Source organism: Dendrobium catenatum, unplaced genomic scaffold (assembly GCF_001605985.2).
Source record: "Dendrobium catenatum unplaced genomic scaffold, ASM160598v2 fragScaff_scaffold_716, whole genome shotgun sequence".
Taxonomy (NCBI): domain Eukaryota; kingdom Viridiplantae; phylum Streptophyta; class Magnoliopsida; order Asparagales; family Orchidaceae; genus Dendrobium; species Dendrobium catenatum.
This window is the reverse complement of record NW_021319178.1, coordinates 1764842-1785961: the sequence shown is the minus strand read 5'-3', so window position 1 is coordinate 1785961 and position 21120 is coordinate 1764842. Positions and strand designations below refer to the sequence as shown.

At 35.3% G+C, this 21120-nt stretch overlaps 1 protein-coding gene across 1 annotated transcript; it reads left to right on the top strand.

Moving 5' to 3' along the window:
* The first annotated feature begins 1400 nt into the window (after positions 1-1400).
* LOC110092610 (mitochondrial fission 1 protein A) lies at positions 1401-20773 on the top strand. The gene is made up of 5 exons (XM_020817246.2): positions 1401-1612; positions 4897-5026; positions 5162-5283; positions 20287-20350; positions 20436-20773. Exons 1-5 carry the CDS (start codon positions 1520-1522, stop codon positions 20519-20521), a joined length of 495 nt encoding a protein of 164 aa, XP_020672905.1. The 5' UTR covers positions 1401-1519; the 3' UTR covers positions 20522-20773.
* The last annotated feature ends 347 nt before the right edge of the window (positions 20774-21120 follow it).

Below are 21120 nucleotides of genomic sequence, written 5' to 3'. Positions count from 1 at the left end.
TCCTCTATAACTGTACTCCATGATCATATTTTTATCTTCAAACCAAACTAATAATAATAATAAAAACACTCAGCTCAACTGTTAGTTATTAAGTCCCCTACTGCTAGTAAGATTATCATGTTATTGATACTGAGATTTCCATTAATGTGCCTACAAATTGGTTTTGTCAAAGCGAAAATTGAGTGAAAATAGAAATATTTATTAACTTTTTTAATTGGCACTGTGGCGCTCTCAACAGAGAGCATGACACTGTAATGCCCAAATTAGTGCCACAACTAATGCTCTTAGTATGACTTCAATTTCTATTTCTAATAGAAATAAATCGGGCCTATGGGATGTTAATCAACCATCTAGGTTGTTTAAAAATTCTTGGCATCCTCCTCCACCTGATTGGATAAAAATTAACCTTGATGCTTCATTTTTACCTTCCTATAATGCTGGAATTGGAGCTGTTGGCCGTGATCACCAAGGAAGGTTTCTTTTTGCTATGGGTATCAAAGGAATTCATTGGGATATTGCTCAACTTGAATTAGAGGCCATTTTTTCTCTACATGGTATAATCAAGGATTGGACTTCTCAATACAAAGGGATTATCATTGAAGGAGACAATGAAAATGTGATTAAAAGTATTCAAAGCAATATCAACAATAATAAAAAAACCGAAGATTGATGTAAGGTTATCTTCCTTTATTAAAAATTTTAATTTTGTTATTTTCAAACATGTTTGTAGAGAGCAATAAGTTAGCAGATATGAGTGCTAACTATGCTCATAATGGTAATTTTTCTTGGGTTTATCTTAGTATGGATCACATTCCTCCTTTTTTTCTATTATTAAAGGAGGAGTGTGATGCTATTAGCTTGTATTAGCTTCGTTCTTTTTTAATGCAATTGCTTTATGCATTTAAAAAAAAACAAAAAACTAGTGCCACAACATTCATCATAAAATCCAAAAAGATAGAGAGCTCACCAATGCAACATCACCAAATCGAGCACTGCGATGCTCCAAGGGAAAAACTCCATATTTCCTATTCATGCACATAGACTCTTGGAACCCACTCTAGAATAATTTTAGACATTCTCATGCATACAAAACACTCATTTATACATACAAGAGAAAGATGTGCAGAAATTTTATTACATTATTCTTACCTGATCGGGTGAGATCAGGTGCAATTGCACACATGCTTAGTGGGTATTATAGGGTGTAAGTGAGTCAAGTAGAATTATGAGTCGGCTCGAGCTCAACTCGATAAATAATTTGTGAACCAAACTCTATGAGCTAATGAGCACAGAATAATTTTTCATCTAGCCGGGCTCAACTCGTTTTCAATCCTATGCCGATCCTTTGACCTTTTCTCCGTGTAGAGGCAATGCCTTCCAAACCATTTAAACCTAGTAAGTATTTATTTCTTACCGATCAAGTTCTCCGGTTGTCTCGGCAGGCTCGCTATACTCTCAGAGGGAAACAAGAAATAAAAAAACCTATCTTCTCGTGGAGAGAGAAGACGAAGGAACGGCCATGGATGCCAAGATCATGAGTTTTTTCGATTCTGTTAGTTCTTTCTTCAGCGGTAGCGATAACATCCCGTGGTGCGATCGTGATATTATTGCGGTAACAACCTTCCCTCTTCCCTTCTCCAAACCAGGCCTTCCTAGTTGTATACGCCATTTTTTGCACACTGATTTTGATTGGTTGCGGCCACGGTTTTGGGCCATGGAAATTGGTAGATTAGGGCATCCTATAATCACCAGTTCTGCTATGTCCGATGCAGCAGACTTTTTTCAATTTCGAATCCATCTTTCGATGTGTGGCTTTATAGCTGTTCAATCGGCTTTAGATCGCGTTATTATTTGGTTGACGCATGTCTTTTCACCATGCTGTGAATCTGGATTTTACAGGTTTTCTATGCCTTGGTTTTAGCTATTAGCCAAAACATATATAAGCAAAACTTTTGGGAATATTGCATGCACAGGGTTTTCTAGCCTTCCTTCAACTTTCCTTATTTCCATTGAACTTAACTTATTTGTTTCATATTACCTTACCATCCCATGTGACTTATTAACTCATGTAAACAAAAATAGCTATCTAGATAATACTATAACGAAATTTTCAAGTGATGTGGAACTAAATAACTATGATGAAGTTCTCAAGTTCACAACACATACATAATATATTTTTAATTAGTTTTTTATAATGTGAAGAATATTTATTTTATGACTAATAATATTTAGTTTTTTATCTTATTTATTTATTTAGACAATATAAAAAACTAATTTTTATCTATTTTAAATTATAAATGATCTAACATGAATTTATTAGATGTAATTTAATGATGTGAATTTAATATACAATATGTATGTGTAAATTTTATCTAAATATAACATATAAATCAACAATGATTTATATTAATTTTTTAAAGTATTCATGTCATGATTATTCGACAAGTTTTACGCTACCTGTCGACTACCTAATGCAACCCTCCATTTTTCTCATCCATCCAGGACTTGAGACCTGGCAACGACAGTGTTGATATTAAATTTGGATGTTCTCACTAGACATTTGCAAGAGGATGTACCTTGGTATATGCTTTTTGCTGATGATATTCTTCTTGTTGATAAGATTAGAGAGAGATTTGAAGGGAAACTTGAATTATGGAGGTCAACTTTAGAGTCTAGAGGTTTTCACTTGAGTAGATCTAAAATGAATATATGAAGTGTGATTTTAGTAGCAATAACCTAGTGAGGGGATTGTGACTTTGGACGATCAAGTCATTAATAAGAGTACACGTTTTAGATATCTTAGATCTATATTTCAGAGTGATGGTGAAATTGATGGGGATATTATCAGCATAATTCAAGTTGGATGGTTGAAGTGGAGGAATGCATTGGGCTTATTGTGCGATAGAAAAGTTCCCTCAAACTTAAGAAAAAATTCTATATGATGGTGGTGAGACCTGCAATGCTTTATGGTGCCGAATGTTGGCCTTTAAAAGAGAAGCCTAATACTAAGTTAAGTGTTGCAGAGATGAGGATGCTTAGGTGGATGAGTGATTTGACCCTTAGAGATATGATACGAAATGAACATATACATGAAAAAGTTGGAGTAGCTCCGGTGGAAGATAATATTAGAGAGAGTCGCCTTAGATGGTTTGGTCACATTAAACGGAGGCCTTCCAATGACCAAGTTAGAAAAGTTGAGGTATTATATTTGACTTATGTTAAGAAAGGTACAGGTAGACCTAAATAGACTTGGTTAGAAAATATTATAAATGATTTTTCTTTATTAGATTTAAATGAGACTTTGACTTTTAACCGGACACAATGGCGAAAAATTATTTATGTAACTGCCCCCACATAGTGGGACAAAGGCTTGTTGTTGTTGTTGTTGTAATGATTTATATTAAATTTTTAAATTTTTATGTGAACTAAATTTATATTACATGTGAATTAAATTTAATGATTAAATGTGTTTAAATTTAAAATTATGGAATATTTTATTTTGTATGAATTTTATTTACTTTTAGTTACAAATTTACATTATCGCATGATTATTATATAATTATTGTCATTTAGATATTATTTAAATAATTTTAATATTTATTACATCATCTGGTTCAATCCCGATCGAACCATTGAACCTTGAAACTCTCTTCCTTCCGATTTTTTCTTTAATCTGATTTTCACAATCTTGAGTATGAGTATAATTAATGTGACTCGAGCTGATTTGAAATTTTATTATAGTAATTTTTAGTTTTCCAACTAAGTTTATGCAAACAATTTTGATATTTTTTATTATTCATGTTTGTTAATATTTGACATTTTTTATTTTCATTTGGTTTTTTATTATTTAACTTGTTTGAAATAAATAAACATAAATAAATTGATCATATAAAAGATTAAATTTGATTATTTTAAATAAAAATACCTATTTTAATATTTCATCTTATAAGAATATTTCTAGTATAATATAAAACCACTATGTAAAGATTTGAAAACTTACTTCACAAAGTTAGCTGCTATATGTGTGAAAATATGAGAAGTAGAAAATTGGATTTACAAAATAATTCTAGGAAAATTTGCATATAACCAAACTACCCTTATTTTTTAACACAATTAACTTCAATTTTCATTTGTTTAGATGGCAAGGCTATTTTGGTCCTTGTTTAAAGAGACCGGGGACTAAATTAGGTATTTTATATAGTCTGGAATTAAAATGGGCCACACAAACAGTTAGGGGTTCTTTTTGATAATTTTTCTTTATTTTCAGGTGTTCTAATTTGCCTATTTAACTTCTCTACACAAAAATTATTAATTCCTTTAATTAGCTTTAATATATGGAAGCTCTGCTGGGTCTTCAGTTTTGTTAGGGTGTTTTTACCAGTCAAATGCATTGAAGTCAATTTCTACCTATTAATAGTTTTACCTGTTTTTATATTTGAGTATTGAGCATAGATGTGTGTAATTTCATGTTTTTTTTGCAATTCATTTGTTTCTATAAGCCGTATATTTTTGCAGTTCTGTTTCTAGTTCTCAGCCGTCTATGATGAAATGCAGGGAGTTCAAAGCTAAATCTCTAGATAACTTTTACAGTTTTGGTATTATCTCTCGATTTTTTGGCTTAATATTCATGCTGCATGCCATCGGTAATTGTGGAATTCTATTTGTCTTGACATAAAAATAATGTATAAGACATTGATTCAAACATCATTTATTAAAATTGATTTTCTTTTATGATGAATTTGGGTGATAGCAGAAGAGCATTAAGAATTATAATTGAGCATCGCATTTCAAATATTAAAATTTTCTTGAGATACAAGCAGCATCTTTATTTCTGAATGTCTTCTAGCTACTGTCATGCACAACTCTTTTCGCATTCTTCTGGACTGTTTTGTGCAGGGTTGTGAGAAGGAGGTTGCTAATGCAAGAAATGCTGAGAATAAGAATGAAAGTCTTATGAGATTGTCTTGGGCTCTTGTTCATTCTAGGCAAACCGAAGATGTGAATCGCGGGATAGCCATGCTTGAAGGTCATAATGCAATTACTAATTTCTAATCTGTAAATTTATGGCTAACTCTTCGCTTACTTTCTATATATGGTGTTGTTGGTTACTGTTATAATCTTTTGATTACCAATTATGATTAACAATATTGCTATATCACAGCTTCTTTGGATAGTTCTTCCAGCCCTCTACAGACAAGAGAGAAATTGTATCTTTTAGCTGTTGGACATTATAGAAATGGAGATTATGCTAGGAGTAGACAGCTTTTGGAGCGTTGTTTGGAGGTACGCCCTTACACTGTTATGTTCTTATATAGAAAATTGATGCTTTGCTTTCTGTATAATGGTTAGATGTGGATTGATGATGCTTGTTGCATCCTATGATGTTTTTTGATGCTTTGAAACCATTATGCTATCAAAATATATTAGTACATTAACCCGCATTGATTAAGTCACTTAAAATGTAAATGAGTCTATATGCAAAGTGCCATAGTATATAATCTTGTCCAAGTCCTTATTTTATCTCTGAAGCATCTAAAAAAAAAACTGTTATTTTATATGCATACATTAACTCTCATTTGACTATCATTTATTATTTCATATCATTTTTTTAATTTTTAGTATTTTAAGACTTAGTTTTATTTAGATATGGATTATTTTTGGGTTGCAGTAATTTTTTGTTCCTCCAAGTTCTCCGTAATGTTTCATGTCACACTATTTCTCTGTTTAAGCTGTTCTACATGGTGATTCTGTGGTAAAATATATCTTTCATTGTTCCTTTTTCCGGATAAAAGCAAATTCTCAGATTTTTAATGATAAAATCATGAAAAAGCAATTATTCACATGCACATGTTTCTACTGTTGAATATTATTTCCTTTTATGGTTTCTCGTGGATTTTTTCATCAAGCGAATAGATGATTTTTCATGATTTTAAAGACACTCTGTTGGTGCATGTGTGGAATTTTTTATTCTTGATTGGTCTTTTGATAAAGAGAGAAAATAAATCGGTCTATGAGAGGATCAAGAATGGGGAGAGAGAATATGGGTGAGCAAGCAAGAAAGGAAAAGAAAGAGGAGAGAGGTAGGCTATCTCCCACAATAGGAGGAAGGAAACTGCTTATAATGCTTATATTCTAGCATTATTTTAATCCTTACATGCTCCGTGATTTATAGAATAGAATTTACAAACATTATGGAAAGTCATCCGGATGGATCCTCTTAATATTAAAGTCTTCATTGAGGTTATCTCTCAATCAAGGAAAGCCATGAAGAGGAATTCCAAAAAAGAATTTGAAATCTTTCAAATAAGAAAACAATCATATTATATTTTTATTGGAATAAAAATAGAAATTAATGTTAGTGATCCTTTGATGATCTTTTTTCCTGAAATAGTTTGAATTGAGTGCAATGATTCCCGGCTTTTTTCAACTGTCTACATACCCTGACCTAAGAGAACAAACCACACGCATTTACAAAAAAAAAGGAAAAATGCAGTTATAAATGACTGCTATAAAAGTCGGTAAGAAAATTACAAGGAAAAATCTGAGAATTAACGAGTTGAAGTCCCACTTGCCATGCCCCTAGTGTTTTATGATAGGATCTTTAAGATACTTCAAATATTGTAGACCACCTGAATAGAACCAAGATGGGCTTGTAGATATAAAAGGGTATATTGAGTGATCCTCCCAGTGTTTATGATTTTAGGCTGTAAAATATTTGAAACTTGGAACAAATTAAAATTCACGAGGCTATAAATATACTTTCAACTAATCAGAAATTCATTTCTAATTTCCACATGGTTATATCTTCCCACCTCATAATTTCTTGAAAAAACTGCTATAAAAATAACACCTGCTTAAAACTACAAAAAATGACAAAAAAATCATATTTGTAGCCATTCTAGATCCCACAGCGACCAATCCATTACCATATTAAGTATACCATCAACCCCCAAAACATATGGTGTATTGACAAAGTTTGAGATATTAATACAGTGGTGTGAAAGGCTACCAAAGCTTATCCAAAGTAACAACTAGATGCAATTGTTCCCTCTTTTCAAAACCCCTCACCAAAATTCTATTGTTTGAAAACCACATATGTTAATTGAAATAAAGCCCAACAATAGGCAAAGGCTTATTAATAAGCCAAGAAATGCTCCGAATTTGTTGATTCAATGCCTCTAAGTATGCCTTGTGAAAGTTCATATATTTTTCTTTTTTATTAATAAGCCAAGAAATGTAAAAGGAATTAACTAGGTAATAAAAAACAAATTCATATCCGGGACCAAAACCAAAAGCAAGGGTGAGCAGTTGAAACTATGCTACCGGGGTCTCATTTTCCACCAAAATTAATATGCTTAAGATAAGAGAAAGGGGGTAAGTTGGAATGAAGTAATTATGAAGAGCCAATCCATTATAGGTGATGAAGCTCTTTAGAGTTTCTAAAGGAAGGAAACCCATACATCCATCCTGAATAGGGATCTCAGTTTGGTTGCTATTTAATGAGGGAGAAATGTAATTTTGGTATTCAAATTAGCCCCTTTATTTGGAAGCTTATCAGCATAACCATTCAATCTTCGATGGTTGTGACTTAGCCTAAAATTTCAACTTTGTAATATGTTTCTTGCTCTTCTAATCAAGCATAAGCTGCCAAGGTTAGTTATTTTGTTAGAGAGTATAATATGAATGAGGTTAAGACATACATCTGAATTAGAAGTTGATTAAATACTTTCTCATGTCAAATTTCAAGTATAAGAGTAACTCAGCTCTAAAGTCATTTTGAATGTCCAAAGGAATAACAAAAGCCATAATAAGCTCACCATTACTATCTTAAAAGACCCCAACACTAGCAATAGGGCCTGAACTCCCCTTGGCACTATCATCAACATTGAGTTTAATAGCATAAGAGGTTTGGGCATTTCACTTGTCTCACCTTCTTACCCTCCAATGCAAGTTTTATGATACCAAAATAATGGCAACTCAGATCTTTCCCTTTTTAAGTTTTCTCAGAAACAAGATTGATAGATTAGTGCAATTTGATATGTTCATATATGTTAATTATAATTCTAGAAGTACTAAGCTTGAGCCTCTATATTTTGAATAATTCCTTTCCAACCCAATGAACCAAAAAAATGTAAATTGGAATAAAGGATTACAAGGTGCCCTTTAGGAAGAGCCGTCTTTAAATGATTCTACACAAAGCAAATAAGCAAAAGAGCCTAGATTGTGTATATGAATTTGAAAAATTTTAGAATACTAATTCTAACTTTCAAACACGATAGAATCATTTATAAAACATAATGTAATAATATTTGCTTGACATCAGTCATATAGAAGCAATTTAAAAGCTCATGTTTTGAATCATCCATTTGAATTAATCCCTTCAAATCCTCAATAAAAAATAGATATAGCCAAGGGGATTCCCTTATGCCACAAAAATTTAAATATAAAAACTTGTTTTTCCCTCCTAAAGTACTCTAGATAGCTTAAGAATTCAACATTACTTGATTCTCTAAATTTGATGATATCTTTATCTGTAGATGTAATGGTGATGTAAGTGGTTTGTTGGGCTCTATGTTGAGGTAGTAAATATGCACTATTTTACAAAATTCATCCTTTCTCATTAAAAAAATTGATTGACTTTATTAGAAATATCATGAGAGTTATTCAGATGAGATCCTAGAGACTACTTTAACCCAAATATCTTGCTAGAAGAAAACATTTCTGTAATATATGCCGCAAGCTATGAATTTCTCAACCACTTCTCTGATATTGCAAAATATCTTCCAAAAAGGGAAATCCCTCATTTTGTAAGCGGCCAAGAAAGGGTGGATCCCATCACAGTATGTTCATAAAGTTAACCTATTGACTTTCATTTTGTTTTGAAGTTCCACCAAAGCTTAATAAAGGAAGCTTGGATCCATTCTTTCAATTTTATAACCCTCACACTACCTTTTAATCATGCCCATTAAAGGAAAGCATTTTTCCTTCCATGAAAATCCTTGTATTTTCTTATGATCACTAGAACTACTCCAAAGAAATTTGTTAAAAAAACTTTTCAATTCTATTAGTCACAGCATAAGGAGGATTCGTGGTGTGAAGAATATAAATAGGAATAATATACTTTAATAAGGTCGACCTACTAACCAAGGGATATAATTTTAAATCCCTATATTGAGAGCTTATCTTAGATATTATTTAACAAATCATCAAAATGGAAAATTCATTTCTTACTCTTAAGAGCAGGTTCCTTCAAGTACTTTACAACAAAAACAACGTCAAGTCTTTATCCCACTACATGGGGTCGTCTAATGAATATTTTTTCTCCATTGTGCTCTATTAAAATTCAAAATTTTCATTTAAATCTAATAAAAAAAGATTGTTTCTAATACTTTATAACCAAATTTTTTTAGGTCCATCTCTACCTTTCTGAACATAGGCCAAATCTAAAATATTTTTACTTTCTTATCTGAGTTATCAGAAGATCGACGTTTTATGTGACCAAACCATCCAAGGCAACTTTCTATAATCTTATTTGTCACCCTACTCCAACCTTTTCATGTATACACTCGTTTTGCATTTTGTCTCTAAAAGTTAGTTGAAGTCTACTATTAAAAAATATGTATTGGAGTAAAGTAATTTTTTTCTAATAATAAAACTCTACTGACATTATCACAATCTTTAATGAAATTTAGGAGATTTTTAACTTTAACGATATTATCATTGATAAAGATAACTATTTCATTTACAAAACACAGATGACTAATTGGCATGGGACTGTTGCTTTTGAAATGCATAGATTGTGATTTCATAAATAATTGAGAGATGCCTTCTCAATTATAGTCAACAACAATGAGAAAAAAGCCAATGGATGGCAGGTTACCTTGCATAAGGCTTCTTGAGGATTTAAATAAACCAATACTCCATCAATTAAGACAAAAGGCAGGCTTTCCAATGCAAGCTGTTATCAGGGAAAGCTTTTCACAAAAAGGCCATACCTGATTAAAGTATTATAAAACAATTTCCATTCGATCTTGTCATAAGCTTTTGAAAGATATAGCTTGATCACCAAGTTTTTACCCTGTGCATTGGCATTAAGGTCATAAGTGTTGCAGATCCGGTGGCGTTGGATTTTGATGTTGACTCCCCCTTTCTCATTCACCGGGGAAGGATTTTCTGGATTCGGGAGTCAAAGGCTGCTGATTTGGGGAGAACTCCCTTCAGGGTCTTTGGTGTAGTAGACCGTCATTTTCGATATTTGTAGACATCAGAACTGTTTTCTTCTCGAGTATATAACTAAGAAGAGACTTTGGAACACCAGGAAGTTTAGTTCTAATTTGTTCAAACATTTCCCTCCTTTATGTCAGTGGGATCTAAATGTCGTAACTTTCGGCTGAACGGGAAGGGAAATTCGTCGAAGGAGCAAAGCCGAACTGCCATGAACGGAGCCGAAGGAGCTAAGTGAAAAAGTTACGATCACAGCCAACGGAGCTCCTGTTCGTGCTTCCGATCAAAATTCCGTAACTTTTGATCCAACAGGGAAAGGAAAGTCGTCGAAAGAGCAGTCGAACGTCCACTGAGGAGTCGAAGAAGAGGCGTGGTCGAACAGAGAGAGGGAGAATCAGGAGAGTGAGTGAGAGCGGGATCGTGAGAGAGCAGGAGAGAGTCCGTAAGGGAGCCGAGCGGCTTCGTTTCCTCTGCCATTTAACGACTCGATCGAGTCGTGTAGACGACGTGCGAGGATGCGACTTTGATTGCGGCGACGACATGCGAACGTCGTGGGATGGCAGGAGCCGGACAGGTAAGATTTTATTTCGATTTTTTTTCTTTTTTTTTCGATACAGAGGTCAACAGTAATTTGCTTGACTTCTTTAGTATTGTTTATGGAGGCTTGAAAACTATTATTCGTTTCATTAATTACTTGAATGATCTCTAGTTTAGGTTTGATGTTTATACACATCTAGGAAAATTAGGATGAAAACTAGTGAAAAAGTCCGTAACCAAATGCTTAATTTGACCAGTATCATTTATCTAGTTTTCACCATTGATTTTGGATTTTATATGTTCTATTAATGATGTTTTGCCCCTTAATTATAGAGTGGAAGTACTTAATATTACTTTCCCCTCTTGGATATATTTAATCACAACTTTTGTATCTAAAAATCTTATTTCATGTTTTGCAGTTGTTAAGTATATTATTTTTGCCATAGTTTTAATATCTTTGTTAACATTATTTTATCATTTTGATACTCCAAATTTTTTTTTTTTTTGGAAAAACATTTTTAGATGATTAATATCTTTAATGATGCTATCAAATATAATTTTATTTCTTCCACTTTAACATTTGCTTAAGCCTTTTGAATTTTTGCCATAGTTTTATCATACTGGAGGATTGTATCATGGGCTTGCCGGTTAGTGCACATACTCTGATATCTGAATGTTGGGGACCAACAAAGGATGACCTAGTGATCTTTAGTAGTGGAGATTGGTCAAAAACAACGTTGTGTTAACTGCTAAACTTTTAGTGGACTAAAACAGTTGTTATCTCCCGCCATTATTTAACATTCACCATTAGCTATCATTGGTCCAATTTAGTAGGTTGCCAATAAAGCCAGCACCTATAAGACCAAAATCTAGTACAGTGTTGGAGGAATCTTGCATAACATTCAAATTAGAAATGAACCCCACCTTTCCTTGCGTCTGAATTAAATATAACATTAGTGTCCCGATCCATCAACTAGAGCTTAGACCTTATTAACATTTTCAACTTCCATCCGACCTAGTACAACTGGCATTTATGAAAGATCAACACTAGCCATATCCAATGGTATGACTTAATCAAAATAACCAATTGCAAAACATTAAACTTTTTTTTTTAAGATGCACCAAATCTTGTCATTCGTATTAGCGACAAGTCCAAAAAAGCCAACAATTCTCTTATTAAAAGATAATTTAGAATTGTCTGCTGTATATTATAAAAAAAGCCGATGTTTGAATAGTAATGATTCGACAGAAGTTTTTTTTGTGTTTCTAGAGGATTTCCTAACAATTTCTTTATTAATCAAAATTAGAGCTTTAATCATTAAGACGGTTGGATGATTTAGCTTTATATCTTGTAGCTATGGGAGAAACAATTAGTGTTTGTTACCTCTGCATTTTTTAAGGTAACTTTAATCAATTGAATTAGTAGCTATGATGCACTGACACTTCTCTTGAAAGAGGTGTGCAGTGTTCGACACGTATCCGACACAACACGTGTCCGACACTCCTCTGACGCGTGTCGGACACTCCAAAAATGTGTCCAATTAAAAAATATTAAATACAAATTGGACTTTTATGTACGACACGCGTATCTTAAATATTTTATGATTTTTTTAAAAATATAATTTATTGTATTTAAAAATTTTTACTTATTAAAAATATAAAAACTAAATTTCTTATATTCTATTCATAACACCAAATCAATCGTCCACACTTAATACCCCATTCATCGAATATTCTCATTTTCATTTCTCTTTGGCAATGAAGGTATTTTCATCTCCTCTCTTGATGACTGATAAACGAGAACGAGGTGGACGCCCGACTCTCGACAACCTAATATTAATCATTTTAAGCACAAATTCTAGTTAAATGACTTATTTTTTTCTAAATCATTTTTAAAATTATACTTATTTAATTTTTATACAATATTTTTAAAATATAAAAACTATAATGCCGTGTCCAACCCGTGTCCGTGTCCTATATTTTCAATAATTGACGTGTCATGTGTCCGTGTCGTGTTGTCATGTCCGTGTCAGTGCATCATAGATTAGTAGGTAGCCTTTGCTAGGAAATATTGACCTATATCAGAAAGGTTATATTCTCCCCCTTCTTCTAACTAACGAGCTTCCCATATAAAAGAGGATCCATACTTATTATTTTAAGGAGGTGTTAGTCTGATTATGGCCAAGAGCAACATTTCTATTGATCTCTGTGGTAGATAAAAAAAAAAGAATGAAATATAAAAAAAAAATGGTTGAATCATTACCTGTGCCGGATCCTGCAAGAAATCCCGCTGCAGCTGTAGTGCCATACCTTTCAACGGTGTTGCTCATGTCATGTCTTTTCTCCTGCATAGCTCCCTCTCTCGTTCGCCTCGTTAAAATGAGACAGAAGCCGAACCTCAGGCTCTGTTTTTCGTTTCTTCTCCTCTCCCACAGCTTGCTAGCTCTCCCACTCCAACTACCGAAACCAACGATGCTTCCGCCTAAGCAAGCTCCAATCCAAGCCCAACCCTCCGGCCTTTTTCTCTACACCTCTAATCATCATATCTCACATGCTCTACCTCGTCTCTACTTCCACACCACCCGCCGATCTCCACTCAAATCCCGACCTCCTCTTCGTTTCTCAAAGTCGACCGCCAATCCGAAGCCCCGCCTCCTTCTTTAGATCTCTAAGCCCCGCCCGACGCCTAATTGAAGTCGAACACACCACCCGCCGATCTCCACTCAAATCCCGATCTCCTCTTCATTTCTTAAAGCTGACCGCCAATCCAAAGCCCCACCTCCTTCCAATCTCTAAGCCCGATGCCTAACTGAAGTCGAACCCACTTCCGCCACTTAGACCCGACCTTCTTCCTCCTAGATAGCTCCTCCATGCTGAATCCAAACCTCCTTCCTCTTCCCTAGCCTTTCAACTCCTGCCTCCGGTTTTCTCTAAGCCGCAACCCTCTTAACCATTCGAAGCTACTGACCTAGCCGCCCCTTCACAAAAGCTCAGGACCAAACTCCCCTTGCCGTCCCCTTGCAAACCAAAGCCAATTGTACCGACATCCCACTCACCTGTAGCCGCCAAGTTGAAAGCTATGTTGGCCAGATCTTCCTTATAGCTTAACCGGTTTTTCCTGCTCATAGCCGACTAAGACCCCTCTTCAACATACCCAAACCCTCCTCCAAGCAGTCCAAAGTCCACTACAAATAAATCCCATTCCACCTCAAACCCAAATAACACACTAAAGCCCACATAAACCCATCAAATCATCATCTATCCTAACAACAAAATTATCTCAATTCTCTCAATCAAAACAATAGGTTTTCTTTTCTATCATCATAACTATTTATTATTATGTTATCTTGTGTTATTAGCATTAATTAAAGTGCTTAATATATATATATATATATATATAATGAATTAATGATGAAATAGTGACAAAAAATAAGGAAAAAAAAGATGTGGAAAAGAAAATTTTGTTCATTTTGTCATCTTCATTGATACCATCACCGGTCCACGTGCAGGTATAACATTCTTAATTTTAAATCCCATTTTCAGCGTTAGCGACGCACTTGAAAATCACCCGTACACGTTTTTCTCTAGCATGGTGGGAAGGGAACCTGATGCGACGCTTACGACGAGACAGGTAGGTCATGTACACGCTTTTCTCTAGCGCGGCTAGGACCAATATACAACTATGCATTTTAAACAGGTGTCCGAAGACTCATACACGCCTTTCTCTGGTGTAGTGGGATTGATGATTTACGGATGCGGTGTTATCCGACACCTACTGTACACGCTTTTCTCTAGCATGGTGGGAGGTCCAGTTTCCTCTAGTTTCTGGGAGGTTGTCGGATTTTTCAATGGACAGGAGATCTGATCTGCTCTTAATGGAACGCAGGGGACATGAACTCAGACTTGAATGAAATGCAAGAGACTTAATATAGACTTGAATTTTAACAAACTGTTAGACCGGCCCATTGGATCGATCCAGCCGGTGTTTGGACTGGCTCAGTCGGAGAATAGGCGGAACTCCCCGCCTGTCGCGTAGGCCGATCGGGCCGCCAAATCTAAGGGATTGTTTAGGGATTTCCTTTTGATTTGTCCTGAGCTTTTGTGAAGGGGCGGCTAGGTCAGTAGCTTCGAATGGTTAAGAGGGTTGCGGCTTAGAGAAAACCGGAGGCAGGAGTTGAAGAGAAATTTGAATGTAGGGATTGTTTAGGGATTTCCTTTTGATTTGTTTGTATTAAATAGTTTGTTTTCCTAGGGTTAAAGCATGTTGAATTTGGCTGAATTTGGGATATCTTAGGTTTAGGTTTCTTTTGGGCTCTAGCGACGTCTAGAGATTTGGGAGGGATAGATCCTCTCGAATAGAGGATCAATTGTATCTTGTTGTTTTTCTTTTTCTACTAGTGAATTTCAAGTGTTTTCCCTCAGATTTTCCAATAAAATTGCTGTTTTTGTTGTTTTCCATTGGAGTTGTGGACTGTTTTTGCGGACTAGTTCTATAAGTGTTTTTTACCAATAGTGTTAGGTTTTACTTGAAATATTCAAGTACTTCCTATCACAAATCACATGAAATTAAGCCTAAACTAAAGTGTAACGGACCAAACTTAATTCGAATAACAAAGCACCTGCAAATGTACAACAGTGGACTTGACATTGAATATTCAAACTCAAAAGAACGAACAACAGGGACTTGCAAACTCGAACTTGAATGAACTACAATGAACTTAACTTGAACTTGAACAAAATGCAAGCAAATTTAAATGATTAAACTTGAATACGAAGGGTTCAAACCAAATGTGACCCGAAACATTTAAACAAGCAAATAAACTTGTACTATTTGGAATTGAATTCCTAATGACAAAGAACTAAACGTTAATTTGACCAGTGCTAGATCAAAGTGAAGATGCCAAAAAATCATGATCATCCAAATACATTTAGAAGAATGTCATATAAATCATATAAAGATGATGATGATCGGTACATATATCAGTCACATGAACAAATATGATTTATCTCTTGCAAATAAAAGAAGTTGATACACATAATGGTGGATTTGTGAACAAGTATCAACATGAATATTCCCAAGTCCAATATACATGCTACAGAGCGTTCTCAAAGGCAACAAAGAACTTGTCTTCAAGAATGGATTTGCAAGATAATGTATCAAACTCCTGCAAGAAGTGGTAGATGCTAATGAACAGTAAATAATCTGTGAGTTTATGAATGATAGATGTTATGCCCATATTATAGTAATGATATTGGGGAAGCCACAATTCACAAACAAATAATGCTATTACCTATATAGACAACATAACAACGCTCATGAATGATTATAAACAACAATAAAGAGTAATTAGCTTGCAGCATTCGAACAAAGTGCAAGCAGAAGGATGAACAGAGATTGCAAATCTCACAAGAACGATGACAATAGAGTGTGACATTTGCACCAATCATATGGAGAAGATAGTAGTCAATTAACAAAGTATACTGGAGGACATTATACGGAATATGTCTAAGGCCAATTAGCTCATGGTTAATGTTAATTAGTTTGCAACTAATTAGTTTGCAGACGAGTTCATTAACTTGCTACTGATTAGTGACTATCGACATGCAATAAATGTGACAATCCCTTAATATGGACATAACAATCTATCCACAAGCTGAAGCAGACGAGGCATAATAAATACAAATGATTATGAGCCATCACAAGAGATCTATCATGTATACAACATAATGTCTACATTCAAATACAAGAAGGAATGTAGTAGCCACAAACACCTGTTGGCAATAAGGAAAACTTTGCCATATGTATAGTGATATATATATATGGGTGGTGATCAATAATTGTGGATGTTACAATACCACCATAATCAACTACCATGCAAATGATCAGCAAAGATGTTGATTCATCACAAACAAGAAGGGTGATATGCCACAAATGTAAATGCCTACAAACTGTCGTAGGAGACTTATCACATACACAAATTGCCATCCAGGAGCGGGCACACCAAATTTCTATCAGCCATGACAAGTAACACAGTGATTACAAAGACGCCTTCACGGTCAATTTGTGAATGTGGACAAATAATATTCATATCAGTCATGTATTTAATGTTACCAGGGAGATTTGACATGTAGTGGAAGCAATAATGTGATACATCTAGATGTGTTCAAGTGAAAGTCAACATACAACACAATGGGCCCACTAGAATTAATGATCAATATTTGACAAATGTGCTGTTAAGGATTAACACAAAACTTGGTGGCCTAAACTCATAATTATAAATATAAATTACACATACTATTCCAATCACCTGAAAGACTACAAACTATTTTGGGAATGAATATCTCACAGACTCACATTTTTCTCCGGGATGATCTGATGCGCCATCAATTGCTACAGTTGTTAGTTCAAGGTAGTGACCGTTGATTTCAAAATATAGAACATCAGTAAGGACGTAATCATCCAAGGTTATGATTGATTTTTTATTTAAGCCAACTCCAGAAAATGATGATGATGATATAATTAAGGAATTACCCATTGACTTCTATATGAGCTCCGGAAAGAGAAAGCTAGGTTAAATTATAAGTAAGTGAATCTCAGTTCAACCAACTCCTCAACATTGAGTTGGATAAGATTATTAACAGTGATCGTGCATCACACCACCCACAGGAAAATGCTGACAGAACTATGACAAAGATGAACTTCTATGAGCCGCCATAGAAGACCTGTCGTATGTCAAAAAATGTCTCCTGCACATGCACTGTAATATGTAGCACATAGGTACACAAAAGAGGCAAGTGCAATCACAAAACCCGCATGGGTCCGACGAGCATGTTATGGGTACATACATGACGTATAGGAATGCTGCACAGGTCAACAAGTAAACCCAAGTTCGAGCCTAGTCATTCTATGCAAGTAGATAGGAGTCGGCATGGCTCGAACCATTAAATAAACATGCGATCGCGAGGTTTACCGGGATATTTATTTTATACATTCATAGTAAGCATTCAAAAAAAAAAAAAAACTCACCAACAAAAGCATAAAGCCTATGAAACCCGATTCTCTGTCGAGAGCTAGACAGAGTCGACAAGGTTCAATCAATAAAATATAAATGCCCATAAATACCTCGATGATGACCATGTTGAACGTTTATCTAGATCGGAGGGGATCCTACCTTTTCAAATGCTCTCAATTTTCCATAAAATACGAAATATTAATGACCCCAATCACCCTAATGGTGGTCGTGTTGAATGCAGATCTCAACTGGAGGTTTAATTTCAAATATTTCAAAATATCCTTAAATTTTTACTAAAGTCAAATATTTTCAAGTGACCTTAAAGTCACCCCGATGATGGCCGTGTTGACAGAAAATCTCAATCGGATGTGTCAATTTTAAATATCCAAAATTCTACCAAAATATCCATCAAACATTCGAAATTCCAAAGATTACAACACTCCAAATATTTAAAACTGAAATTAACCATAAAAATGTTTAAAGCAAAATCCATCCACCACCCTCTGCAATAGTTTGTCGGGGCGGATAAATTGAAAATAACTTCAGCTCACAAAGAGCTAATGTCTGGTCGAAAATATCATTAGGATTCATTCTCAAACAATTTCCTGTCAGTGGGGATGTGACACGTATCCTATAATCAACAATTTTGTTGCCAAATGGCACCATAGGTAAACCGGGGCCCTCTGAACTGAGTGGTTTGCCGCCAAATGGAACCATTAAATTACGGTTATGGCCAGAGACCGTATGCTACCCAATGACATCAAATCCTTGAGCTGTGAATCAATAGGAAATAATAAGGCACAAAGCCCTCTGTTAGCTAAGGTGTATTCAAATTTGTCTCTTTAGACAAACATCCAACCCAGTTTTATAAAGTACCCTTGGACGAAGCAACCCATGCCTGCTGACAAGGATCCTTCTGTCATGTTGGGTCGAATGCCTCCTCTGACTAAGTAGACCAGGGACCACGATGGCTCGGGACGACGGAACTATGAGATCTTGATTGGGTCCATTATTCATTCCCCCACCATCCGCTCTAAGTGCAAGATGGTGCAATTTCAAATTTTAAATATCTAACTCTTCAAATTCCAAATGCCCGTTGCTGCTACTATATGCTAGATAGCTCATATCTCTTTAATCTGATTGATGACTAGCCTTAATCGAAAGTTCTCTCTCATTACCGGGAGGAGTAATTAACTATTGGAGCTTGCGCCTATAGGTAACCAGAACTCAGATCATAAAGTCCTCTCAAAATGAGGGCTAAATCTCTGGGTAGTGTCTTATCTACAAACCCATCTTCATTCCCAAAATTTACCCGGAATTTATTCCGTTAAAACTCCTCGAAAAGCAACGGGGAGGTCGGGGCCGAATTTTCGGAGCCCACAATTTCTCACTTATGTTAGACATTTACTATTACCGGCTTCATTATTTACATAAAGCTGCTTGATTGATTGGGGAAATTGGCTGATGGTTCTTATTCAAATTAGGGGGTGCAGTTGGCTGAGAAATAGTGGAGTGGATAGGGCAAAATTCACCTTCCTGCTGATTCTCAACTCTTTAGTGATTCTATTCTCATTTTCTTAGGGGGAGCTTAATTCAACAACAATGTTTTGGTCTATTGGATTTAGCATTTGGTTATTGTTCTTAAGAGATAAAGGCCTATCGTAGATAGAAGCTAGAGGATTTAGGGTACTATGATTCATGGAGTGAGCTCTCATGTGGGGAGAAGGAAATCCATGCGGGAACTATGGCTGACTCTTGACCAACATAAAATACGGAGACCACTTGAGCAAATCTCAGACGAAGTCTTGATATAGTATGCTATTCAGAAAAAAAATCTGGATAGTTGCCTTTTTGAGGCAGCCTAATTAGTAAGCATAATGTCCAATGTTTTGTATTTGCTAAAATATATATTAATGATTACATATGTTAATTAAAATAATATATGTTAATGAATACATTTGGCTGCTCATTAATAGTCGCTTGATGGCTCGTTCCAAGTGACATCTGCTCAGGCGAGAAAATGCGGATGGACACAAGCGGGAAAATGCGATACTGAATCGGTCGACTCGCGAGCCGGCTTGAACTCGATTTTAATGGGATGAGTTTAAGTTTGAGCTCCCCTTTTGAGATCGACTTGAGCTTGAGCTTGAGCTCGCTGTCCGACTAACGAGCTGAGCTCGGTAGTGCTAAAACTCGACTCGTTTACACCCCTAACTCCTATCAACTGATGAATATGCAGGCTCTTTCTGACATGTTCGTTTCAATCTATGGCATCATGTTCATCTGAGCATATTTAAGACAAATTTTCATTACATTGATGCTATTTGGACTTTATTAAACTATTCCTAAGCACTAATATTCGTGAATTTGATTATGCCAATCTATCTTTATGCTATTTTGTATCAAACTTTTTTTTTTTTAAATTTAAATATGAGCTTTAATTCCATTCGGAATTGCATCAAAAATTACCCTTCCAAATTGTAAGTTCCTGACCATCCAGCCATTTCTGTAGATCGCACCAGACTGGAGGCAGGCCCTTACTCTGAAGAAGGTAGTGGAAGATCGAGTCACCAAAGGTAAGGGATGAGTTTACTTTGCTGCTTTCATTGGTTTGTTCCCAACTCGAAGCATTTCTTAGTTCTTTCTTTGCAACTGGAACAGATGGAGTAATTGGTATCGGAATCGCAGCAACTGCTGTGGGACTTGTGGTCGGTGGAATTGCTGCTGCTGTAGCTCGGAAGAAATGAATCCCTTTATATAAGTTGGTTGTGGCTGTTTGGAGCGGCTGCATTGTCCTGACTTGCAACTTCTGTTATTATTCTCCCAATTGTGTTTTTCTTTTCACTGGTATGAACTGTGCTAATTGGTTTTCTTTTAGAAGCTCATATAATCCGTATAGAAAGAGACGAGGCTTGTAAATTTATCTTATTGCAACTGTTATGCTATCAATCTTTTATGTGGTTGATTATTTTTAAAAAAGTATACCACTTTGAAGTATATGTGCCCTTGCCAACTTACCCCTTCTTCAGCTGAAAAATTATTCTGTGCGGATGCTGAATGTTGCCTGGAGATCAACCAGAATGTGTCACGTAAGCCCTCGCTCGGTACCTCGGCCGCGACACCCCTTGGTACCACTGACGTTATGCATTCTGATTGGTATCCGGATGGTGTTCTGCATCAATCCTTTGTGCGGCTACTATGAGCGGGGCGCGGGTGCTTATAGTATATGCACGAAGGACAAATATGTAGAATGCCGTTCGGATATTAATTAGAATGCATTACGTCAGTGGTACCAAGGGGTATTTGGACGGCAGCTACTTTGATTTAATATGCAATGATTTTAATT

Excerpts from the sequence above, each read along its gene's own strand:
- LOC110092610 (XM_020817246.2), top strand. The coding sequence starts at position 1,520 with ATGGATGCCAAGATCATGAGTTTTTTCGATTCTGTTAGTTCTTTCTTC. Across the intron at positions 5,284-20,286 it reads TTTTGGAGCGTTGTTTGGAG|ATCGCACCAGACTGGAGGCA; the intron begins GTACGCCCTTAC and ends CCATTTCTGTAG. Across the intron at positions 20,351-20,435 it reads GGAAGATCGAGTCACCAAAG|ATGGAGTAATTGGTATCGGA; the intron begins GTAAGGGATGAG and ends CAACTGGAACAG.